The 27,250-nt window shown below is 42.9% G+C and overlaps 1 protein-coding gene across 1 annotated transcript; it reads right to left on the reverse strand.

Moving 5' to 3' along the window:
- Positions 1-1,854: 1,854 nt before the first annotated feature.
- ATP6V1E2 (ATPase H+ transporting V1 subunit E2) lies at positions 1,855-16,698 on the reverse strand. Its single transcript, XM_025354363.1, has 2 exons — positions 15,610-16,698; positions 1,855-2,816 (listed from the first exon to the last, which is right to left on the reverse strand). The coding sequence occupies exon 2, from the start codon at positions 2,717-2,719 to the stop codon at positions 2,039-2,041; it is 681 nt and encodes a 226-aa protein (XP_025210148.1). The 5' UTR covers positions 2,720-2,816; positions 15,610-16,698; the 3' UTR covers positions 1,855-2,038.
- Between the last annotated feature and the right edge of the window lie 10,552 nt (positions 16,699-27,250).

Consider the following 27,250-nt stretch of genomic DNA (forward strand, 5'->3'; position numbering starts at 1 on the left):
TTGCCCTCAGCAGAGCATCTTGGGATTTTTTTTCTTCAAAAAAATTCTATTTTAATAAATAAAGCAACATCAGGTATGGACTAGACCTTAAATCACACATACGTATGCAGAACCCGCTATGTAATCTGCAGAGCCCAGTGCAAAATGAAAATGTGAGCTCTGGCTAGGCACGGTGGCTTACGCCTGTAATTCCACACTTTGGGAGGCGAGGCAGGTGGATCACCTGAGGTCAGGAGTTCGAGACCAGCCTGGCCAATATAGTGAAACCTCGTGTCTATTGAAAATACAAAATTAGCCGGGTATAGTGGCATGAGCCTGTAAGACTGAGGCAGGAGAATCACTTGAACCCAAGAGGCGGAGTTTGCAGTGAGCCACTATTGTGCCATTGCACTCTAGCCTGGGCAACAGGAGAGAAACTCCATCTCAAAAAAGAAGAAGAAGAAGGAGAAAGAGAAGGAGAAGGAGAAGAAGACAGAAGAAGAAGAAAGGAAGAAAGAAGAAGAAGAAGAAAGAAGAAAAAGAAAGAAAAGGTGAGATTCTTTGTTCAAAAAGCAGGAAAGAAGTGCCATGAACGGCACTAAAGTATAAAGCTTTTTTCTTTCTTCTGTAGTCTCTTCTTGACTTTTCATAGTGTTTACTTGCTATTTAATGTCTTTTTAAGTGAAGAAAATTTAAATTATTAGCATGAATTCTACCATTTCAAGTTTAAATTATTAGCATGAATTCTACCATTTACTTTTCTATTGTGCAATGCCTACATGCCAAGTCACAAAAATTATATAATCTGTATTTCTTGGCTCCTCCCAGAAAGTGCCTCACACTGGCCAGAAAAGATGCATCCAAGTTCCCCCAGGCACTGAACTGTCCAAGGGAGGACGCTGCCAGGCACAGGGATACTTTGCAGGCCAAGTGCAGACATTTACAAGCTCCTGAGGGTCCTGCCCTAAGACTCTGGTGCGGCAAGTTTGGCAGTGGTTGGGTCCCCCTTCCCACTAGCCACCAGTGTGGGCCTGGGTCAGGATCAGGGAAGCTGAGCTGGCATCTCTCCTTCCAGTGGGCAGGCTGCCCTATAGCGGACAGTAACTCCTAGGGTCTTTAAACCTCTACACCAGGACGGGCTCAGTATCTGGTGGGTAAGAGACTCACCCCTTCCCCCAAGTTGTCTACTGAATATGCCACGGAGCTGCCAGCCTTGGGCAGGGATTTCTGGCCCTGAAACTCCACAGAGCATGAAACCCCATTCTGACCCTCCCTGCATGTACACCAGGCCCCCGCTAGGGGCCGAGGGAAGCAATGCTCACTGGGTGAGGTGGAGGAAGGCTGGGCCTCAGGGCACCAGAGGACTGGGAAATGGTTAGCCAACAACCCATCCAAAGAAGGTAGGTAGACTTTGGGAGTCAGTACCATGCGTGAGCCAAGGCTCCAAACCCCTGGCACATGCCCCAATGTTCCATCAATGTCACTTACAAAACACACATTCAAAGATGAAATTAGGAATTTCAGGGCAGCAAATACAGATCACTAAACCCCAGGTGCTGGGCCCTTCGGAGCATGGGTCCCTGTGTGACTGTGCTGGTTGGATGCCCATTAAGTTGATTCTGGACATGTGAGGAAAACCTCTAGACCTCATTAAATAACATCAGTTTGGGTACTGAAGCTGAAACAAAGGAAGAAAAACACACTTCATATGCATATTAAACTAGAGCACCCAGATCCACAGGCCGAGAACACTATTCACATCTCACATATTCACCACCTGAGGCCAAGCTGAAGAGCAGATGTCATCACTCCCTTCATCCCAGACTGCAGAATGGACCAGAAGCTGTGGCATGGATGGATGAATTGGAATTTGAATTCTGAGCATTAATTTGGGCTTTATTTCAAAGTTAACACTTTAGCCATCCAAGGGGTATTTCATGAAGAAAAACAGAACAATATCAGAGCATCAAAGAGGAGGAAACACTACTAGTTTCTTTTCCCCCCAAAACTTAAACTTTCGTGGTTTAGTGGTTCAACACTAGCTTCACTTCCCAGAGGCTTATATAAAGAACTTTCTGTTGGCGTTAGCACCAAACAAGGCCATTCGTATTTCTGGCATCTTTTCCTTCGCTGAGAGATCCAGTCGGCTTTCCAAGGTATTTGAAACCTTTATTCTCTGATTGCCACTGTAGACCTCCACACCTCCAGCTGCATTCACAGCCAGGTATGCCTCTTGATCAATCTGGACCTCCACATGTTTTTGGGAAATTGTCATGTATTCGGGGATGGCTTTTTGCACAGCAGCCTCCACCAGGAGGAGGTCCTGTGGCCGGCAGCGCACAATCATCACAGGTTCCAGCAGTCGGAGCAGACCCTGGAGCACCAGTTTATCCAGAAGCCCCTGGTAGACCTCTGGGTTCTCCACAATCCGGCTGAGTCTCAGCTTCGCCTCACTGAGCAAATCCGAGATGAGGTCATCTCGGGCTCCCAGGACTTTCAGCCTTGCCTGATTCCTCATGGTGGACATCTGGATTTTCTTCTGCTGCTCTATCTGCTTCTCCTTTTTCTCATAATACTCCATAATCTTCAGTCGTTGGGTTTGCACAAGGCGTCCTTTCTCAATGTTAAACTCTTCCTCAGCCTTGGCATCGATTTCCTCTGCTTTCTCATTGGCTTCCTGCTCAATGAAAGCCATCATGTGCTTAATCTGCTTTTTCACATCGACATCACTCAGGGCCATGGCTGCTCTCAGAGGCGATGGCAGAGAGGGAGCTGGCACACTGGCTCCTTTAACTTAGGACAATTTCAGGAGTGTCTCTGGAATTCCACTTTCTCAGCTATACCAGTGAACAAGAGGACGAAAGAGAAAGTCAGAGGCTTTAGAGGAGGATTGCAGAGACTGTATATATACCCCTCACTTCACAGATGAGGAAACTGAGGTTCAGAGAGGGAACACAATTTATCCAAGTTTATACTCTAGAAGAACAGAGACTTGAACCTAGGCCTCCAGAATTCCATCCCTGCTACACTCACTATCATTGTCATCAAATAATAATGAGGCAGTTAGGGCAGACCTAGTCCAGAAGCTCTCTACGGAGCAGTGGCCTGAGACTCAGATAGCAAGCCAACAGAATGGAAATACCAAATTAATACATAAATGGAAAGCATATCCACATTTTGGGGTCAGAAGGGTTGGGGAAAGTCTTAAGAAACTCGTGGTCAGCCAGGATTTAATCCAGAAAGGCTGCCTGGAGGTAGGAGGATTGTAAGAACCTTCAAATGATACAGAGAAAATGAATACTACTAAGCAGAAAATGGCACCTTGGAGAGATGAGATCTGCTTTGTAACCTAGCATGAGATCCATCCTAAAGAATGTTCCATGTGCACTTGAGGAGAATGTGTATTGTGCTGCCGTTGGGTGGAATGTTCTGCATATATGGCTGTAAGGTCCATTTGGTCTATAGTGTTGTTCAAGTTCTCTGTTTCTTTACTGATTTTCTGTCTGCATATTCTATCCATTATCTATTCACTTCCCAGAAGCTTATATTTAAAAACTTTATGGCTGGGCACAGTGGCTCATGCCTGTGATCTCAGCACTTTGGGAGGCCAAGGCAGGTGGATCATGAGGTCAGGAGATAGAGACCATCCTGGCCAACATGGTGAAACCCCATCTCTACTAAAACACAAAAAAAATTAGCCAGGCATGGTGGCGCGTGCCTGTAGTCCCAGCTACTCAGGAGGCTGAGGGAGGGGAATCGCTTGAACTCAGGAGGCAGAGGTTGCAGTGAGCTGAGATCGCGCCACTGCACTCCAGCCTGGTGACAGAGCAAGACTCCATTTCAAAAAACAAAACAAAACAAAACTTTATATAAGTCTAGACCTCCCCACTTCCCTAGAGCTCATATAAGGGAAGGGGGAGAGATTGAAGGTGGTCTTTTTACTGGAAGTGATTTCCAAACCTGGATGTATATCTGAACCACTTGGAGGATCTTTAAGAAACATAGCTTTTAGCGTGGTGACTCACGCCTGTAATCCCAGCACTTTGGGAGGCCGAGCTGGGTGGATCACCTGAGGCCAATAGTTCAAGACCAACCTGGCCAACATGGTGAAATCCCATCTCTACTAAAAATACAAAAATTAGCTGGGCGTGGTGGTGGCTGCCTGTAATCCCGGCTACTCAGGGAGCTGAGGCAGCAGAATCACTTGAACCTGGGAGGTGGAGGTTCCAGTGAGCTGAGCTTGCGCTATTGCAGTCCAGCCTGGGTGACAAGAGTGAGATTCTGTCTCAATAAATAAATAAATAAATAAAAAGAAAAAGAAAATATAGCTTTTAAGGCCCCAACACTATACCTACTGAATCAGAATCTCTGCCAGTAAGGTCTGGGGATCCATATCTTTGAAAGGCTCCTGGGATGTTCAACAAGCCCAAGAAAAGGATGTATGAACAAAATGAGAATATCAAAAAAGATACAGAAAATATGAAAAAGAACCAAACAAATTTTGGAGCTGAAGAATACAATAACTGAACTGAAAAAACTCACTAGAAGAGTTCAACAGGAAAAGATCAGTGAGCTTGAAGATACAACATTTGAAATTATCCAGTCAAAGGAGCAAAAAAAAAAAAAAAAAAGAATGAGAGAGAGTAAAGAAAGCCTAAGAGACTTATGGGACACCATCAAGCAGACCAATATATGCATTATGGGAGTCTCAAAAGAAGGCTGGGAAAAAAGGATAGAAAGTTTTTAAAGAAATAATGGCCAAAAACTTCTCAAATGTGGGGAGGGAAATGTCTATCCACATTCAAGAAGTCTAACGGACTTGAACTAAGATAAACCCAAAAAAGTCCTTATCAAGACACATTATAATCAAATTGTCAAAAGTCAAAGACAGAGATAATTTTGAAAGCAGAAAGAGAAAAGAGTCTCATCACATATAAGGGAGCTTCCATAAGACTACCAGTAGATTTCTCAGTAGATATCTTGTAGTACAGGAAAGAGTAAGATGATATATTCAAAGGGCTGGGAAAAAAAACCCCTGCTAATCAAGAATACTATATTTGGAAAAACTGTCCTTTGAAAATGAAAGAAAACTAAAGATTTTGCTAGATAAACAAAAGCTGAGGAAGTTCATCACCACTAGACCTACCTTACAAGATATACTAAAGGGAACCCTTCTATTTGAAACGAAAGGCCACTAGACAGCATATGAAAGTATAAAGCTCACTAGTAAAGATAAAGATACTGGCAAATACAGAACACTGTAATACTGTAATGGTGGTATGTAAATCACTTTTAATTCTGGTATAGAAGTTAAAAGGTGGGGGGGCGCCCAAGATGGCTGAATAAGAACAGCTCCAGCCTCCAGCTCCCAGTGTGAGTGACACAGAAGACGGGTGATTTCTGCATTTTCAACTGAGGTACTGGGTTCATCTCACTGGGGTGTGTCGGACAGTCGGTGCTAGTCAATGGGTGCAGCCCAACCAGCGAGAGCTGAAGCAGGGCGAAGCATTGCCTCACCTGGGAAGCACAACGGGGAAGGGAATTCCTTTTCCTAGCCAAGGGAAACTGAGACACACAACACCTGGAAAATCGGGTAACTCCCATCCTAATACTGTGCTTTACCAAGGGTCTTAGCAAATGGCACACCAGGAGATTATATCCCACGCCTGGCCCAGAGGGTCCCACGCCCACGGAGCCTCCCTCATTGCTATCACAGCAGTCTGAGATCTAACTGCAAGGTGGCAGCAAGGCTGGGGGAGGGGAACCTGCCATTGCTGAGGCTTAAGTAGGTAAACAAAACCACTGGGAAGCTCGAATTGGGTGGAGCCCACCACAGCTCAAGGAGGCCTGCCTGCCTCTGTAGACTCCACCTCTGGGGACAGGGCATAGCTAAACAAAAAGCAGCAGAAACCTCTTTAGATGTAAATGTCCCGGTCTGACAGCTTTGAAGAGAGCAGTGGTTCTCCCAGCACAGAGATTTAGATCTGAGAAAGGACAGACTGCCTGCTCAAGTGGGTCCCTGACCCCTGAGTAGCCTAACTGGGAGACATCCCCCAGTAGGTGCAAACTGACGCCTCACACCTCACATGGCTGGGAACTCCTCTAAGACAAAGCTTCCAGAGCAAGAATCAGACAGCAGCACTTGCTGTTCAGCAATATTCTATCTTCTGAAGCCTCTGCTGCTGATACCCAGGCAAACAGGGTCTGGAGTGGACCTCAAGCAAACTCCAACAGACCTGCACCTGAGGGTCCTGACTGTTAGAAGGAAAACTAACAAAGAGAAAGGACACCCACACCAAAACCCCATCAGTAAGTCACCATCATCAAAGACCAAAGGCAGATAAAACCACAAAGATGGGGAAAAAGCAGTGCAGAAAAGCTGGAAATTCAAAAAACGAGAGCGCATCTCCCCCTCCAAAGGAACGCAGCTCATCGCCAGCAACGGAACAAAGCTAGATGCAAAATGACTTTGACGAGCTGAGCAAAGAAGGCTTCAGTCGATCAAACTTCTCAGAGCTAAAGGAAGAACTACATACCCAGTGCAAAGAAACTAAAAACCTTGAAAAAAGAATGGAAGAATGGATAACAAGAATAACCAATGCAGAAAAGTCCATAAACGAACTGATAGAGATGAAAACCATGACACAAGAACTACGTGACAAATGCACAAGCTTCAGTAACCAACTCGATCAACTGGAAGAAAGAGTATCAATGACTGAAGATCAAATGAATGAAATGAAGCGAGATGAGAAGTTTAGAGAAAAAAGAGTAAAAAGAAATGAACAAAGCCTCCAAGAAATATGGGATTACGTGAAAAGACCAAATCTACGTCTGATTGGTGTACCTGAAAGTGACAGGGAGAATGGAACCAAGTTGGAAAACACTCTGCAGGATATTATGCAGGAGAACTTCCCCAACCTAGCAAGGCAGGCCAACATTCAAATTCAGGAAATACAGAGAACACCACAAATATACTCCTTGAGAAGAGCAACTCCAAGACACATAATTGTCAGATTCACCAAAGTTGAAATGAAGGAAAAAATGTTAAGGGCAGTCAGAGAGAAAGGTCGGGTTACCCACAAAGGGAAGCCCTTCACACTAACAGCAGATCTCTCAGCAGAAACTCTACAAGCCAGAAGAGAGTGGAGGCCAATATTCAACATTCTTAAAGAAGAGAAGTTTCAACCCAGAATAGCATATCCAGCCAAACTAAGTTTCATAAGTGAAGGAGAAATAAAATTCTTTACAGACAAGCAAATGCTGAGAGATTTTGTCACCAACAGGCCTGCCCTACAAGAGATCCTGAAGGAAGCATGGAAAGGAACAACCGGTACCAGCCATTGCGAAAATATGCCAAAATGGAAAGGAACAACTGGTACCAGCCATTGCAAACATATGCCAAAATGTAAAGACCATCAATGCTAGGAAGAAACTGCACCAACTAACAAGCAAAACAACAAGCTAATATCATAATGACAGGATCAAATTCACACATAACAATATTAACCTTAAATGTAAATGGACTAAATGGTCCAATTGAAAGACAAAGACTGACAAACTGGATAAACAGTCAAGACCCATCAGTTTGCTGTATTCAGGAGACCCATCTCACGTGCAGAGACACACATAGGCTCAAAATAAAGGGATGGAGGAAGATCTACCAAGCAAATGGAAAACAAAAAAAGGCAGGGGTTGCAATCCTAGTCTCTGATAAAACAGACTTTAAACCAACAAAGATCAAAAGAGACAAAGAAGGCCATTACATAATGGTAAAGGGATCAATTCAACAAGAAGAGCTAACTATCCTAAATATATATGCACCCAATACAGGAGCACCCAGATTCATAAAGCAAGTCCTTAGAGACTTACAAAGAGACTTAGACTCCCACACAATAATAATGGGAAATTTTAACACTCCACTGTCAACATTAGAAAGAACAATGAGACAGAAAGTTAACAAGGATATCCAGGAATTGAACTCAACTCTGTACCAAGTGGACCTATTAGACATCTACAGAACTCTCCACCTCAAATCAACAGAATATACATTATTCTCAGCACCACATCACACTTATTCCAAAATTGACCACATAGTTGGAAGTAAAGCACTCCTCAGCAAATGTAAAAGAACAGAAATTATAACAAACTGTCTCTCAGACCACAGTGCAATCAAACTAGAACTCAGGACTAAGAAACTCAGTCAAAACCACTCAACTACATGGAAACTGAACAACCTGCTCCTGAATGACTACTGGGTACATAACAAAATGAAGGCAGAAATAAAGATGTTCTTTGAAACCAATGAGAACAAAGATACAACATACCAGAATCTCTGGGACACATTTAAAGCAGCATGTAGAGGGAAATTTATAGCACTAAATGCCCACAAGAGAAAGCAGGAAAGATCTAAAATTGACACCCTAACATCACAATTAAAAGAACTAGAGAAGCAAGAGCAAACACATTCAAAAGCTAGCAGAAGGCAAGAAATAACTAAGATCAGAGCAGATCTGAAGGAGATAGACACATAAAAAACCCTTCAAAAAATTAATGAATCCAGGAGCTGGTTTTTTTAAAAGATCAACAAAATTGATAGACTGCTAGCAAGACTAATAAAGAAGAAAAGAGAGAGGAATCAAATAGACGCAATAAAAAATGATAAAGGGAATATCACCACTGACCCCACAGAAATACAAACTACCATCAGAGAAAACTATAAACACCTCTACGCAAATAAACTAGAAAACCTAGAAGAAATGGATAAATTCCTGGACATATACACTCTCCCAAGACTAAACCAGGAAGAAGTTGAATCCCTGAATAGACCAATAGCAGGCTCTGAAATTGAGGCAATAATCAATAGCCTACCAACCAAAAAAAGCCCAGGACCAGACAGATTCACAGTCGAATTCTACCAGAGGTACAAGAAGGAGCTGGTACCATTCCTTCTGAAACTATTCCAATCAATAGAAAAAGAGGGAATCCTCCCTAACTCATTTTATGAGGCCAACATCATCCCGATACCAAAGCCTGGCAGAGACACAACAAAAAAAGAGAATTTTAGACCAACATCCCTGATGAACATTGATGCAAAAATCCTCAATAAAATACTGGCAAACCAAATCCAGCAGAACATCAAAAAGCTTATCCACCATGATCAAGTGGGCTTCATCCCTGGGATGCAAGGCTGGTTCAACATATACAAATCAATAAATGTAATCCAGCATATAAACAGAACCAAAGACAAAAACGACATGATTATATCAATAGATCCAGAAAAGGCTGTTGACAAAATTCAACAGCTCTTCATGCTAAAAACTCTCAGTAAATTCGGTATTGATGGAACGTATCTCAAAATAATAAGAGCTATTTATGACAAACCCACAGCCAACATCATACTGAATGGGAAAAAACTAGAAGCATTCCCTTTGAAAACTGGCACAAGACAGGGATGCCCTCTCTCACCACTCCTATTCAACATAGATAGTGTTGGAAGTTCTGGCTAGGGCGTATTCAGTTAGAAAAAGAAGAAGTCAAATTGTCCCTATTTGCAGATGACATGATTGTATATTTAGAAAACCCCATCATCTCAGCCCAAAATCTCCTTAAGCTGATAAGCAACTTCAGCAAAGTCTCAGGATACAAAATCAATGTGCAAAAATCACAAGCATTCTTATACACCAATAACAGACAGAGAGCCAAATCATGAGTGAACTCCCATTCACAATTGCTTCAAAGATAATAAAATACCTAGGAATCCAACTTACAAGGGATGAGAAGGACCTCTTCAAGGAGAACTACAAACCACTGCTCAGTGAAACAAAAGAGGACGCAAACAAATGGAAGAACATACCATGCTCATGGATAGGAAGAATCAACATTGTGAAAATGGCCATACTGCCCAAGGTAATTTATAGATTCAATGCCATCCCCATCAAGCTACCAATGACTTTCTTCACAGAATTGGAAAAAAATACTTTTAAGTTCATATGGAACCAAAAAAGAGCCTGCATTGCCAAGACAATACTAAGCCAAAAGAACAAAGCTGGAGGCATCACGCTACCTGACTTCAAACTATATTACAAGGCTATAGTAACCAAAACAGCATGGTACTGGTACCAAAACAGAGATATAGACCAATGGAACAGCACAGAGCCCTCAGAAATAATACCACACATCTACAACCATCTGATCTTTGACAAACCTGACAAAAACAAGAAATGGGGAAAGGATTCCCTATTTAATAAATGGTACTGGGAAAATTGGCTAGCCATAAGTAGAAAGCTGAAACTGGATCTTTTCCTTACTCCTCATACGAAAATTAATTCAAGATGGATTAAAGACTTAAATGTTAGACCTAAAACCATAAAAACCCTAGAAGAAAACCTAGGTAATACCATTCAGGACATAGGCATGGGCAAGGACTTCATGTCTAAAACGCCAAAAGCAATGGCAACAAAAGCCAAAATTGAAAAATGGGATCTAATTAAACTAAAGAACTTCTGCACAGCAAAAGAAACTACCATCAGAGTGAACAGGCAACCTACAGAATGGGAGAAAAATTTTGCAATCTACTCATCTGACAAAGGGCTAATATCCAGAACCTATAAAGAACTCAAAGAAATTTACAAGAAAAAAACAACCCCATCAAAAATTGGGCAAAGGATATGAACAGACACTTCTCAAAAGAAGACATTTATACAGCCAACAGACACATGAAAAAATGCTCATCATCACTCGCCATCAGAGAAATGCAAATCAAAACCACAATGAGATACCATCTCACACCAGTTAGAATGGCAATCATTAAAAAGTCAGGAAACAACAGGTGCTGGAGAGGATGTGGAGAAATAGGAACACTTTTACACTGTTGGTGGGACTGTAAACTAGTTCAACCATTGTGCAAAACAGTGTGGCGATTCCTCGAGGATCTAGAACTAGAAATACCATTTGACCCAGCCATCCCATTACTGGGTATATACCAAAGGATTATAAATCATGCTGCTGTAAGGACACATGCACACGTATGTTTATTGTGGCACTATTCACAATAGCAAAGACTTGGAATCAACCCAAATGTCCATCAGTGACAGACTGGATTAAGAAAATGTGGCACATATACACCATGGAATACTATGCAGCCATAAAAAGGATGAGTTCGTGTCCTTTGTAGGGACATGGATGTAGCTGGAAACCATCATTCTCAGCAAACTATCGCAAGAAAACCAAACACTGCATGTTCTCACTCATAGGTGGGAATTGAACAATGAGATCACCTGGACACAGGAAGGGGAACATCACACACCGGGGCCTATTGTGGGGAAGGGGGAGAAGGGAGGGATAGCATTAGGAGATATACCTAATGTAAATGACAAGTTAATGGGTGCAGCACACCAACATGGCACCTGTATACATATGTAACAAACCTGCATATTGTGCACATGTACTCTAGAACTTAAAGTATAATAATAAAAAAAAAAGAACGCTGTTTTCTTAGCTTGAGCTAAAGCTGTATCAAACAGCTATTCATAATTAATTTTTTTGTAAAATAGAAAGAGGCCTTTCATGTGACTCATATTAAATGTAAAATGCTCTTATTAGATAGCTATAGCACTGGCAGTAGTTACCATTCATAAAAATAAAATTTTAAAAAGGCAAAATTAATTAATTAATTCTTTTTTGTTAAAAAAAGTTAAAAGGCAAAACTATAAAAAGTAACTATAACTATAAAAATTTGTTAATGGATACATAATATAAAAAGATGTAATTTGTGATATCAATAACAATGTTGGGGGGTAAAAAAAAGAGTTTTTGCTTGTGATTGAAGTTAATTCATCAGCTTAAAATAGACGGTTACAATTATAACATGTTTCATGTTAGCCCACAGCTACCATAAAGAAAATACTTATGGAGGTTACAGAAAATAAAATGTGAAAAGAATTGAAGCATGTTGCCACCGGGGGTTGGGGGCAGGTGTGGGAGAGTCAAACACAAGGAAGATAGCAAGAGAGGAAAAGAGAGTCAAAAAGCCATGAAACAAAAGAACAGTTAACAAATGGCAACAGTCAGTCTTTCTCTATCAGTAATTACTTTAAATATAAATGGATTAAATGTTCCAATCAAAAGATATAGAGTGGTTGAATGGATTAACAAAATAAGAGCTTACTATTGAGACTAATTTTAGAAATTAAGGACACAGACCGGGCGTGGTGTGGGATTACGCCTGTAATCCCAGCACTTTGGGAGGCCAAGGTGGGCAGATCATGAGGTCAGGAGATTGAGACCATCCTGACTAACACTAAAAATACAGAAAAATTAGCCAGGCATGGTGGTGGGCACCTGTAGTCCCAGCTATTCAGGAGGCTGAGGCAGGAGAATGGTGTGAACCGGGGAGGCAGAGCTTGCAGTGAGCCAAGATCGTGCCACTGCACTCCAGCCTGGGTGACAGAGTGAGACTCCATCTCAAGAAAAAAAAAGAAATTAAGGACACATACAGGCTGAAGGTGAAAGATGGAAAAATATATTCCATGCAAAAGTAACAAGAGAGGGCAGGGGTGGCCATACTTATGTCAGACAAAATAGACTTTAAGTCAAGAACTGTCATAAGAGACAAAGACATTATATAATGATAAAAGGGTCAATTCACCTGGAGGATAGAACATTTATATATGTATCCAACATCGGAGCACCCAAATATATGAAGCAAGCATTGCCAGAACCAAAGGAAGAAATAGACAGCAATACAATAATAGTAGGAGATTTCAATACCCTACTGTCAAAATGGAGAGAATATCCAGACAGAAAATCAGCAAAGAAACAGAGAACTTGAACAACACCATAGACCAAATGGACCTTAAAGACATATATGCAGAGCATTCCACCCAACAGAAGCACAATACACATTCTTCTCAAGTGCACATGGAACAGTCTTTAGGACAGATCACATGTTAGGTTATAAAACAAATCTCAATAAATTTAAGAAGATTGAAATCACACCAGGTATCTTTTCCAACTGTATGGAATGAAACTGGAAATCAATAGCCAAAGGAAAATTAGAAAACTCACACATATGTGGAAATCAAACAACACATTTTTGAACAACCAAGGGTTAAAGAATAAGTCAGACCACGTGCAGTGGCTCATGCCTATAATCCCAACACTTTGGGAGGCTGAGGCAGGAATCGCTTGAACCTGGGAGTGCAAGGCTGTAATAAGCTAATGAAGTGCCACTGCACTCCATTCTGGGCAACAGAATGAGACCCTGTCTCTAAAAATAATTTTTTTAAAAGAATAAGTCAAAAAGAAAACTAGAAGATATCTTGAGAACAAATGAAAATGAAAATACAACATACCAAAGCTTATGAGATGCAGCAAAAGCAATTCTAAGAGGAATGTTTATAGTAGTAACATCTATATTTAAAAAAAAAAAAAAAAAACTCTCAAATAAGTTACCTAACTTCACACCTCAAGGAACTAGAATACTTGTTTACTGAAAACTATAAAACATTGCTTAAAGAAGTTAAAAACACAAATAAATGGAAAGACATCCCATGTTCATATGTTGGAAGAATTAATATTGTTAAAATGTCCATACTAATGAAATGATCTACAGATTCTGTGCAATCCCCATCAAAATCCTGATGGTATTTTTGCAGAAATAGGGTGGGAGAATTCTATAATTCATATGGAATCACAAAGGACCCCAAATAGCCAAAAACAATCTTGAGAAAGAACAACAAAGCTAGAGGTCTCACACTTCCTGACTTCAAAATATACTACAAAGTTAAAGTAATTAAAACAGTATGGTACTGGCATAAAGCTAGATATATAGACCAATGGAAAAGAATGAAGAGCCCAGAAATAAACCCCACATTTACAATCAAATGATCATCAATAAGGGTGCCAAGACTACATAATGGGGGAAGGATAGTCTCTTCAAGAAATGATGTTGGGAAAACTAGATGTCCATATGCAAAAGAATGAAATGGGACCCTTATTTTAAGCATACACAAAAATCAACTAAAAATTGAAGACTTAAACATAAGGCCCGAAACAGTAAAATTCCTAGAAAGAAACATGCGGGAAAAGCTTCATAACATTGGTCTTGATGATGATTTCTTACATATGACACAGCACAGACAACAAAAGCAAAAATAGACAAATGAGATTGCGTAACATTTAAGTGTCTGTGCAGCAAATCAAACAATCCACAGAGTGAAAAGGTAACCAATGGAATGGGAAAAATATTTGCAAACCGTACATCTCATAAGAAGTTAATATCCAGAATACATAAGGAACTCTTACAACTCAAAGCAAAAGCAACAACAACAAACTTGATTTTAAAATGGGCAAAACACCTGAGTAGACATTTCTCCAAAGAAGACATACAAAGGCCAACAGGCATAGGAAAACACGTGCTAAATATCAATCATCAAGGAAATGCCAAGCAAAAGCACAATGAGATATAACTTTACTCCTGATAGGATGGTCATTATTTTTTTTAAAAGAAGAAAGAAAAAGAAAATAACAAGTGTTGGCAAGGATGTGCAGAAACTGGAACTCCTGTGCACTGGGTTGGTGGGAATGTAAAATGATGCAGCTGCTATGGAACACAGTATAGTGGTTATTCAACACGTTAAAAATAGAATTACCATATAATCCAGCAATCCCACTTCTGGGTATTTATTCAAAAGAACTGAAAATAGAATCTTGAAGAAATGTTTGCACACCAATGTTCAGGGAAGCATTATTCAAAATAACCGAGTGGAAACAATCTACATGCTTATTGATGGATGGATAAAGAAAATGTGGTGTATACATAAAGTGGAATATTACAAAGCCTTAAAAAGGAAGAAAATCCTGTCACATGTCACAACATAGATGGACTTTGAGGACATAATTCTAAGTAAAATAAGCCCATCATAGAAGATTAAATACTGCATGATTCCACTTATGGGATATTTAAAGTAATCAAACTCATGGAAACAGGAAATATTAATAGAATGACAGTTTCCAGGGGTGGGTGTAGGGGAAATGGGGTTCTGTTCAATGGATGTAGTTTTTGTGATGCAAGATGAAAAAGTTCTAGAGACCTGCTGTACGGTAATGTGCATACAGTTAACAGTACATACCATACTCTTAAACATTTGTTATACAAACACACACACACACACACACACACACACACACACACACACACGCTATCCCAGAAAGCTGTACCACTTACCGAGCTTGGTGGAAAAACCACCCAGTGTTTGTGACAAAGACCGAGCCCTTGGGTTCGACCTTACAAAACGTTATTGGAAGTCAGAAAGAAAATTTATTTAGCCCATCCACTCCATTCATTACTTTAGGATTCACTTTAAAAAAAAAAAAAAAAAAAACCCTGCATTTTTGTAACTGTAGCAAAAGTATTTTCTGTGCCTAAATAAGACAAGTCAATAGTGTGTGTGTGTGTGTGTGTGTGTGTGTGTGTGTGTGTGTGTGTGTGTGTGTGTTTTAAGGCTCCCTGGGTAACCCTGATGCTGACCAGCTTTAGGAACCACTGTCAATGAAAGCAGAGAGAGTACAAGGTCCAGGAAGCCCCAGGTTACATGTATATAGGAAGAAATACACTAGGTGAAGCCTTACAAGTCTCCTGCCAGGGGCCTGTCTTTGCTCTGGCGCTGGGAGTCTGCACACAGAATGTGGAACTTGGAATGCACACTGGAACCTGGCACTGTTGATTCCTTCTTCACACAGATGACCCTTGCAGTCTGACCGGGCAGCTTGAATCCAAACAGCCAGGCTGTCACTGGGGAAGGCTGGCCAAGTTTGCCAAGAGGAGGCTAAAAGGGATTTCCTTGGCACCCGGGGCCATGACCGGGGTTATCCTTGCACACTCAGAATCTCAGTTAAGTTGGCACATGGTAGCCTTTAGCTCTGGGGTGGGCTCACCTTAACAGGTACGCATGGGGACCCAGGCAGCCAGTTTGCTAATTTACTCATGAAAAATACAGCTGTCGTGTTGGTGGATCATGGCCTCCTTTCCTTCTATGTGAGTTGCACGTGAAGCCAAATCTGAAGGTTGTTGAATAAGAAACCAGCACAAGCAAAATTCACCAGATGGTCTTTAAGAGAGCCACACCCACAAAAGGGGATGCTGTGTTCCAGCTCATGAGGGAGGACATCCTCTTCATGCCCAGATAGGGCCTAATGGGCATCGCCAGCTTCCACAGCGTCGGCGTGGGCTCTGCAGTCAGACTGCCAGAATTCAGATCCTGATTCTGCACTTACCATTTGTATGACTTTGGCAAAGCAGTATACCTCTCAAGGCCTCAGTTTCCTCATCTGTATAATAAAAATAATAGCAGCCACATCATTGGATTATTGTAAGGATTAAATGAAAGAAGTGAGATGTTTAGCACAATGGTAGGCGTGGTTAATCTGCATGTCTGGTAGTTATTATTATCATCATGACCACTACTACTACTATTATTGTCCTCGTCTCCTCTGATTTAGGCCTCACTCTTCATCACAGTTGTTCTGTGTGTACAGGATACCTATGAATGATTAGGTTTCCACTCACTAAAGTGGAAACATATTCTAGTCTTGCCTCTTTGTAACAAACTTAGCAGCCCTGCCTGGAGTTAGTGACCCTCCTCTCCACAACACTTCATGGTACCTTTGCCCACAGTCTCAGGTGGCCAGCCATATCCTTTGTGATGGTGGGGGAAGTTCCTGAATTCCACGGGATGAGGTGGAAGTCATCTCACAGTCTGTCACACACCTTTGCACCTGAATCTGCAGTCCTGAGTTCTCGTGTCCCCTCCCTGCACCCCCACTTCTAAATAGCTCATTAGTGCTGGCACATGAAGGCAGCTGCAGGGTGGGGCAGAGTTAAAAAGCAGGGATTGAGCAAGTGCCTCTGCAGGAACACGTGTGCCCATGTAATGTGTCTGGCAGATGTAACTTCCGGTCTGTCTGGGATAGAGATTATGAGCCCACATGGGCCTGTGACTTACGCAAAACAACAAAACAAACCAAGAAATGTGAAACACACATGTCTGTTCTTGCACGAGGGCTCAGACACTTCTACACCGCTGAAGCAGGCGGATACTGTAAGTGGCATCCACTCCGCCTGTGCTGGGGACAGCAGAAAGGGCCCTCCAAGCCAGACTTGGCTCTCGTGAACCCTTCACTACTGGGGCCTCCCCCTAAACACAGCCTCAGTCCCACTTAACAGCTTTGGCTTATGCTGCTGTCTTGGCTATGTTTCCCTCCACTTAATAAATCCTATCCATATATTCAGGCCCAGTTTAAGCCCCACCACTCCTTGATCTCTGGACTCCTTCTCCAAATGACAGCATGGTCTGTTTTCCAGATACAACTCAGAGCTGGATTCAGTGTTTGTTTTTCCAGTTATTTTTGCTTCCTTTAGGAAACTTCTTTGAAAATGAGAATCTCCTTCCCTAGCAGGGACTGAGTGCAGATACATGCTCCTTTAACATGGATTGATTGGATTAAAGGCTTGGGGATGGGAGGATTTTTTTTTTTTTTTTGCCTTTTTAAAAATTGCGAAATACAAAATGCAGTCAGACAAGTACATAAAACAGCAATGTCTGGCTTAATGAGTATTACGAGGCAAATATCCTTTAACCACCATCCAGATCAAGAGAACATTGCCAGCATCCCAGAAGCCTCTCCATATGACCTTTGGGAAGCAGACATTTCCAAACTGGTGATTGTATATTCGTGGGCGTGGGAAAGGTCTTTATTTCATTTTTAGAAATGGGTCTCACCATTATGCTGAGGCTGACATCAAATTCTTGGGCTCAAGCAATCCTCCCACCTCGGCCTCCCAAAGCGCTGGGATTATGGCCATGGGCTACCTTGCCTGGCCTGGGAAGGATCTTTAGAGGAAGTGTGAGCTGGGAAATCTCTTCTCGGGCCCATGCCTGCACGAGTGTGTGAGCATCTTGGGGAAGTGCCAAATCCACAGCACCATGAGATGGAGGAGGCAACCGCAGGGAGTGCTTGGTGGGCAAAATGTGTCTGTCAACCTGGAGCCCTGCTCAGACCCTGAAGCAACTGCTCTTCATTCCAGCTAGGATTTGTAAGCAAATCTGAGGTCAGATGTGTCCGGGTTGTGCTTCCTACCCCTAGGCAAAAGGGAAGCAGGACCAAACGTGGGCCTCCAGACACTTAGAGATTGCAGACTGACGAAGGAGGAGAAGGGGCTTTCCAGAGCTGGGAGCACAGGGCCACTTACAGGGCCCAGGAAGTGGGTGAGAAAATGTAGAGGAGTAATGACTCCTTTGGGGGATTTTAAATATTGAGTATATGGGAAGTGGGGCATCCCCTCTTCTGTCTGTCTTTCTTTTATTATTTATTTATTTATTTTTGAGACAGAGTCTCACTCTGTTGCCCAGACTGGAGTGCAGTGGTGCGATCTTGGCTCACTGCAACCTCCGCCTCCTGGGTTCAAGCGATTCTCCTGCCTCAGCCTCCCAAGTATCTGGGACTACAGGCGCGTACCACCACACCTGGCTAATTTTTTGTATTTTTAGTAGAGGCGGAGTTTCACCGTGTTAGCCAGGATGATTCGATCTCCTGACCTCGTGATCCATCTGCCTTGGCCTCCCCAAGTGCTGGGATTACAGGTGTGAGCCACTGTGCCCAGCCCTGTCTTTCAAAAAGTATTTTTTGGCTGAGTGAGGTGGCTCATGCCTGTAATTCCAACACTTTGGGAGGCAGAGGTAGAGGACTGCTTGAGCTCAGGAGTTCAAGACCAGCCTGGGCATCATAATGGGACCCCATCTCTACAACTGTGCTTTTTTTTTAATTAGCCAGGAATGATGGTGTGCGCCTAGCTACTTGAGAAGCTGTCCTAGCTACTTGGGAGGCTGAAGTGGGAGGATTGCTTGAGAGGTCGAGGCTGCAGTGAGCTGGGATTGTGCCTACTGCACTCCAACCTGGGCAACAGAGTGAGATCCTGTCTCAAAAAAAAAAAAGTACTTACTGAATACCTACTATGTGTCAAGCACTGGGCAGACACCAGAGATAGAGCAGAGAACACAACAGACACCAGCTCTGCCTCCCAAGCCCATGAGGAATGGGGGAGAGGAACCGTGGGCAGGTAATCACACTAAAGTAGGGTGTTTAGGAACTGACACTTCCAAGAAAGCCGAGAATGAAGGAATCCCATCCCTAAGCCTTCCTTCCAAGCTCATCATGGGCTCTTTTATAATATATTGGGTTTTTTTTTTCTTTACTTCTGCTAAAAACAAAAACAAAAACAGGGCCAGGCACAGAGGCTCATGCCTATAATCCTAGCACTTTGGGAGGCCGAGGCAGGCAGATCAGGAGTGACCTCAGATTTGAGGTCAGGAGTTCAAGACCAGCCTGGCCATCATGGCAAAACCGCATCTCTACTAAAAATACAAAAATTAGCTGGGCGTGGTGGTGGGCGGCTGTAGTCCCAGCTACTTAGGAGGCTGAGGTAGGAGAATGGCTTGAACTCGGGAAGCGGAGGTTGCAGTGCACCAAGATTGCACCATTGCACTCCAGCCTGGGTGACAGACCGAGACTCTAACTCAAAAAAATAAATAAATAAATAAATAACAGGATAATGGCAGAACGTGCAGGTTTGTTACATAGGATATGTGTGCCATGGTGGTCTGCTGCACTTATTGACTCATCCTCTAAGTTTCCTCCTCTCGCCCCCAACCCCCAAAAGGCCCTGGTGTGTTATATTCCCCTCCCTGTGTCCATGTGTTCTCAATGTTCAACTCCTACTTATGAGTGAGAACATGCAGTGTTTGGTTTTCTATTCCTGCATTACTTTGCTGAGGATGATGGCTTCCAGCTTCATCCATGTCCCTGCAAAGGACATGATCGCATTCCTTTTTATGGCTGCAGAGTATTCCATGGTGTGTATGTACTACATTTTCTTTATCCAATCTGTCATTGATGGGCATTTGGGTTGGTTCCAAGTCTTTGCTTCATAAATAGTGTTGCAATAAACATACTTGTGCATGTGTCTTTATAGTAGAATGATTTATAATCTTTTGGGTATATACCCAGTAATTGGATTGCTGGGTCAAATGCTATTTCTGATTCTAGATCCTTGAGGAATTGCCACACTATCTTCTTACAATGGTTGAACTAATTGACATTCCCACCAACAGTGTAAAAGTGTTCCTATTTCTCTATGGCCTCACCAGCATCTATCGTTTCCTGACTTTTTAATAATTGCCATTCTGACTGGCATGAGATGGTATCTCATTGTGGTTTTGATTTGCACTTCTTTGAAGATCAGTGATATTCAGCTTTTTTTCATATGTTCGTTGGCCACGTAAATGTCTTCTTTTGAGAAATGTCTGTTCATATCCTTTCCCCACTTTTTGATGTTTTTTTTTTTTTTTTTATTGTAAGTATGTTTAAGTTCCTCATAAATTCTGGATATTAGGCATTTGTCAGATGAGTAGATTGCAAAAATTTTCTCCCATTCTGTAGGTTGCCTGTTCACTCTGATGATAGTTTCTTTCGCTGTGCAGAAGCTCTTTAGTTTAATTAGATCCCATTTGTGAATTTTGGCTTTTATTGCAATTGCTTTTGGCATTTTTGTCATGAAGTCTTTGCCCATTCCTATGTCCTAAATTGTATTGCCTAGGTTTCTTCTAGGGTTTTTATGGTTTGGGGTTTTACATTTAAGTCTTTAATCCATCTCAAGTTAATTTTTACATAAGGTGTAAGGAAGGGGTTCAGTTTCAGTTTTCTGCATATGGCTAGTCAGTTTTCCCAGTATCACTTACTGAATAGGAGATCCTTTCCCCATTGCTTTTGTCAGGTTTTTCAAAGATCAGATGGTTGTAGATGTGCGATGTTATTTCTGAGGTCTCTGCTCCATTGCTCTATATGTCTGTTTTAGTACCAGTACCATGCTGTTTTGGTTACTGTAGCCTTGTAGTATAGTTTGAAGTCAGGTAGTGTGATGCCTCCAGCTTGGTTCTTTTTGTTTAGGATTGTCTTGGCTATATGGGGTCTTCTTTGATTCCATATGAAATTTAAAATAGGTTTTTTTTTTTAATTCTGTGAAGAATGTCAATGGTAGTTTAATGGGAATGCATTGAATCTATAAATTACTTTGGTCAGTATGGCTATTTTCATGATATTAGTTCTTCCTATCCATGAGGATGGAATGTTTTTCCTTTTGTTTGTGTCCTCTCTTATTTCCTTGAACAGTGGTTTGTAGTTCTCCTTGAAGAGAACCTTCACATCCCTTGTTAGCTGTGTTCCTAGGTATTTTATTCTCTTTGTAGTGATTGTGAATGGGAGTTCATTCATGATTTGGCTCTCTGCTTGCCTATTGTTGGTGTAAAGGAATACTTGTGATTTTTGCACACTGATTTTGTATCCTGAGACTCTGCTGAAGTTGCTTATCAGTTCAAGAAGATTTTGGGCTGAGATGATGGAGTTTTGTAAATATAAAATCATGTCATCTGCAAACAGAGGCAACTTGACTTCCTCTCTTCCTATGTGAATACCCTTTATAATGTATAGTTGACCTGAAGATGTTTAAACAAGGTAGGGGATGGTTTGAGACCTTCCATGGGTAACAACAGAACACCAATAGGGAGGGAAGGAGATGAAGATAAATGAAAGAACATAAGCCAATTTAGGAAAACTCAGACAAGAAAATGAGGTTTCAGGGCACATCAACGTAGTACCTTAACTTGGAGGCAAGTCACCTGGAAAATGTAGAAAGTTGTATTATTTATTAAGGAGAATTTATCCAAATAAATAAAAATCAATCACATCTTTATGGAGACCCAACTTCAAGCAATGTCTTGTGGTTTCAGAGAGGGTCCTGGTTTAAAATAGCAGAAAAGTATCTGGCACTCAAAATGGGATGGGATAAGGGGCAGGAAAGGACACAGCCGGAGTGACTGCAGACTTCAGCTGAGGGAGCAGCCCTGTGGGCAAGGCGCCAGTCAGGGACGGAGTACTAATGGTGGGTACTGAGAGATGGACTGTCATCATAAGCAGAAAGAAAGACATTCTGGATGGGGAGAACACTGCGGGCAAAGGCCTGCTGGTGGAAAGGGGTCTGAGGTCTGGGTGTGGAGAGCAGGTGGGTTTGGCAGTAGCCAAGAGACTTGCTGAGGACAATGTCTAGAAAGACACTGGGGTGCGGCTGGGGAAGGGTGGAAATGTCTGCCTGAGATTTGGGGCATTACGCAAAAGAGCCCGTCAAAGGCTTCTTAGCATGGCTGTACCTTCGCCAAACCTGGGCTCAGGAAGATCAGCCTGGGGTTAGTGGCGGCAGGAGTCTTGGACTCTATGCCAAAAGCCAGAGGGAGCCTGTACACAGTGAGGACCAGGACACAAGACAAGGCATCGCGAGTAGAAGGAAGAGATATGGCCCATGGGCTGTTGGGTGTCAGGTCTGAGGATTCGGCCTCTGGCTACACAGAACAGAGCAGCTCAGTTTGGGGTGAGGGTGTGAGAAAGCAGGGACAGGCACTCTGCTCCCTCGCGGGCAAGCTTGGGAGACAAGGCAAGGGCGAGAGAGTTCATTTGCTCTGGAAGTAACAGGAGACACCTGGAGAGGAAATCAGAAGGGCCTGAAAAGCTTCATCTCTGCTTCAGTTGCTGACAAGTAAGGGGCCACATAGAGTTTTGTTCCAAGAACTCCACTCATATTGGCAAAGCAGGCTTTGGTCAGGACTGGAGAAAGCTAATGCCTACAGGCAGGGGAAGAAACCTTTCTCCCAAAATAATTTACATGAAGAATTCACAACTGAATTTCTCCTTCTAAAACATCTGCAGGCAGGTTACTTCAAAGCAGTCAGATTCTCCCCAAGAGTCATTTGCTTCAAAGCTGCATATCTAAAAGTTTCCAGTGGCAGTTTCTCCAAAAAGAAAAGCCCTTCATTTCCATCCCCGTCTAAAGGGGCAAGTACCTCCCTGGTCTGCTGCCTTAGAAAATGTGGACTAGGATGTCATAAGATCTGATTTTTTAGAGAAGTTGGAAATCCTATTTTAAAAGTGAAACGTATCTTTTTTGTTCTATTGTGGTAAAATGTGTATATAACAAATTTTGCCATTTAACCATTTTTAAGTGTACATTATTTATTATTATTATTATTTTGAGACAGAGTTTCACTCTTGTTGCCCAGGCTGGAGTGCGGTGGTGCGATCTCGGCTCACTACAACCTCTGCCTCCTGGGTTCAAGTAATTTTTGTGCCTCAACCTCCCGAGTAGCTGGGACTACAGGCGTGCATCACCACGCTTGGCTAATTATGTATTTTTAGTAGAGACGAGTTTTCACCATGTTGGCCAGACTGGTCTTGAACTCCTGACCTCCAGTGATCCACCTGCCTCAGCCTCCCAAAGTGCTGGGATTACAGGTGTGAGCCACCGCACCCTGCCTTTTTAAGTGTACATTTATGTAGCATTAAGAATATTCACATGGTTTTGCAACTATCACCACCATCTATCTCCAGAACTTTTTCATCTTCCCAAATTTAAACTGTGTATCCATTAAACACTAATCCCACATACTCTTCCCCAAGTAACTGTTGGCAACCACCATTCTACTTCCTGTCTCTATGAATTTGAGTACTCCAGGTACCTCATATAAATAGAATCATAATATTTGTCCTTCCTTTGCTGGCTTATTTCACATAGTATGATGTCTTCAGGATTCCCCATATTGTAGCACTGGTCAGAATTTCCTTCCTTTTTGTGGCTGAATGTTTCATTGTGTGTATATACCACATTTTGTCTACTCATCCATTCATAGAGACTTGGGTTGCTCTCCCTTCTTGGCCATTGTGAATAATGCTGCTATGAACATGCGTATATAAATATCTGTTCAAAGACCTGCTTTCACTTCTTTGGGGTATATGCCTAGAAGTGGAATTGCTGGATCACATAGTAGTTCTAAGCTCAGTGTTTTGAGGAATGTCCACACCCTTTTCCCCAGCAGCCGCACTATTTTACAGTTCACAGCAATGCACATGGGTTCCAATGCTTCCACAACTTTGCCAATACTTGCTGTTTTCTGGTTTTGTTTCTGTTTTTTTCTTTTTTGTGTGTCTTGGCTCTGTTGCCCAGGTTGGAGTGTAGTGGCATAATCATAGTTCACTGCAGCCTCAAACTCCTGGCTCAAGCAATCTTCCCACTTCAGCCTCCTGAGTAGCTGGGACTACAGGTGCACACCACCATGTCCCACTAATTTTTTTTTTTTTTCAGATGGAGTCTCGCTTTGTCGCCCAGGCTGGAGTGCAGTGGCTCGATCTCGGCTCACTGCAAGCTCCGCCTCCCGGATTCACACCATTCTCCTGCCTCAGCCTCCCGAGTAGCTGGGACTACAGGCGCCTGCCACCATGCCCGGCTAATTTTTTGTATTTTTAGTAGAGACAGGGTTTCACTGTGTTAGCCAGGATGGTCATGATCTCCTGACCTTGTGATCCACCCGCCTTGGCCTCCCAAAGTGCTGGGATTACAGGCGTGAGCCACTGTGCCCAGCCAGTCCAACTAATTTTTAAATTTTTTTGTAGAGGAAGGAGTCTCACTTTGTTGCCCAGGCTGGTCTTGAACTCTTGGCCTCAAGTGATCCTCCCCCTTAGCCTCTCAAAGTGCTGGGATTACAGGTGTGAGCCACCATGCCTGGTCCTGGGTTTGTTGTTGTTGTTGTTGTTGTTTTAAATAATAGCCATCCTAATGGATATGAAATTACCCATTGTGGTACCATTGTGGTTTTGATTTGTATTTCCCTAATGATAAGTGATACGAAGCATCTTTTCATGTGCTTATTGGCCGTTTGCTTATCTTCTTTGGAAACTGTCTACTCAAGTTCTTTGCCCATTTTTAAAATCAGGTTGTTTGGTTTTTTGTTGTTGTTGAGTTATAGAGGTTCCATCCCTCTGTGGTCCTGAGCACTCACCTCCAGCCACAAGCCAGTGCACTCAGCCAGCAGAGACCTGCATTGGAGTGTCTCCAAGTGTGGACCGTGACCCTCTGGTGGCCTGTGAAATCATTTAGTAGGTCATCACTGAATAAAAAAAAAAATGAAACCAAATAGAATCAAAAATCCAGAATTCATTACAGGTGGTAAGGTTAAGTATTGTTATATCAAACCTTTTGTTATATGTATAGATATATGTGCACACACACAAACATAATATATGTATGTGAATGTATTCCAGTTCACAATGAAAAATGTATTTGTTACTGCAATTTGCAGGACAAGATTTTTGAGAAACACTGCACTACAAGTTAAATAAATTCACCCTTCTTAGAAAGCAGTGAAGCAACCATCTGTTGTTACTTAAGATGATCTTGGAAGGTCTCATGTACCCATTCAATCCACTTGTCAAAGTATTCACCCCCCGAAATAGCCCTCTTTGAAGGTGGGAACGGGGTGGTGGCAGTGATCTGAGAGTCTGGCTGCATGGCATATAAGCAGTCTATATGGCTAATAGTGGGCATGCCCCACGTGCTGTGTAGACACAAGGCATCACAGGATGGTGACTCCTCCGGGGCAAGACTCCCTTCTCCCACTTCATGAGGGTGGAAACCAGGCTGACCCTGGAACAGGAGGTCTCCCTCTCCCTTGGAGGCTCCATGGGCAGCATCTTGGTGTCACAAGATGCATCCGGGACTGGGCATCAGAGCTTCAGACCCCAGTCCTGATGCCACTCACAGGCTGGGCAATCTGGATAAAGGCTGACAATCTGCTTGAATTCACCCAGAGACACAAAACTACTTCTGTAAAACCAGGATGTTGATGAGGAGTCCTGTTGCCCTCACGGTGGAGCTGAGAAGGCCAAATAGTGGAAGAAGCAAACAAGCTTTGTAAAGTGAGGGAGAAATATCAGATGCTGTCATTTACAAATCACCACTTCCCTGCCCATGGGCTCCCAGAGCTCCTCATTCTGCCCTTCCTTGAACCATACTCCTAGAGCTGCCTATGGAGAAGTTGACCCAGGCTGGAGGTCAGAGCCCCAGGAAGCCTCCAGAGGGGCCGAGGGTAGGTATGAAGTCAGCAAGGAACCCTGGGAAATAGCCCTTCAAAGGCAGCTGGCTGCCCAGGCCTCTAACCTGGAAGTCGTGGGTAGGGACAGCCCCAAGAGGGAGGGCAGGAACACCAGAAGCAGTTTCTACTAGTCCTCAGCCTCGAGTTACACATTCAGATGCCCAACACTGCTTTGATACTGACTTGATTCTCACCATGACAAGTCCTGGCTAGCCTCACGTTTGCTGTTAGACACAGCTCAACCTAATGCAGGGAAGGTACTGGTTTGCAAGGAAGAGACTGTACCCATTCAATGCTGTCCCTCACCATGCCTGGGGGCTTCCTCAGTGATCTTCTTGGGAAGAAGACTATTTCTGACCCACTCTGCACTCATCTCAACACCGCCCACAGAGTCTAGTACATAGCAGTAGCTTAACAATAATGATTTGACTGGGTGTGGTGGCTCATGCCTGTAATCCCAGTGCTTTGGAAGGCCAAGGCAGGAGGATTGCTTGAGGCCAGGAGTTTGAGACCAGCCTGGGAAACGTAGTAAAACCCCATCTCTACAAAAAATTTTTAAAATGAGCTAGGCATGGTGGTGTGCACCTATGGTCTCAGCTACTCAGGAGGCTGAGGCGGGAGGATCACTAGAGCCCAGCGTTTGAGGCTGCAGTGAGCCGTGATTGTGCCACTGCACTCCAGCCTGGGCAACAGAGTGACACCTGTCTTTAATAATGATGATGATGATAATAATAATAATTTATTGAACCCATGGATGAATGGGTGGGTGGTGAGGAAGTAGTCTCCCCAATAGACTCTCAACAATCTTAGGAATTTGCAACTTTCTTTGAGTTGAAGGAGAGAGGGGTACAAAGATGATGAACGTGAAGGTGATGTAGTGGCCTGATCAGGGCTCTCAGGGAGCTCAGGGCAGGAAATGTTTTTAAACCAGAAAGAAATTATTTCAATATATTTATAACCTGTCCTGTTATATTGTTGCAAAGGGGGTTGGAGGATATCCCTGACTGTATGGCATCTGCTGGAAATTCCCACCTTTAACTGAAGGTCTCAGGATCACTCAGTTCAGGCCACAGCTGCACCTCTCCAGAATGCCGCTCGGTCTCCTACCACCTACATACAGAGCCCTCTCCTCTTCCAGCCCCAGGATTCCCTGGTCCCTACAGCATGTGAGAGATCAGGGTGGCTCCAGGAGAGAAGCACTGGGCTGAACAGAAGCCAAGAAGAGGTTCAGGCCTGTGCACAGT

Source organism: Theropithecus gelada, chromosome 13, assembly GCF_003255815.1.
Source record: "Theropithecus gelada isolate Dixy chromosome 13, Tgel_1.0, whole genome shotgun sequence".
In the NCBI taxonomy this organism is placed as follows: Eukaryota; Metazoa; Chordata; class Mammalia; order Primates; family Cercopithecidae; genus Theropithecus; species Theropithecus gelada.

Coding starts and splice junctions, on each gene's coding strand:
- ATP6V1E2 (XM_025354363.1), bottom strand. CDS start 2,719: ATGGCCCTGAGTGATGTCGATGTGAAAAAGCAGATTAAGCACATGATG.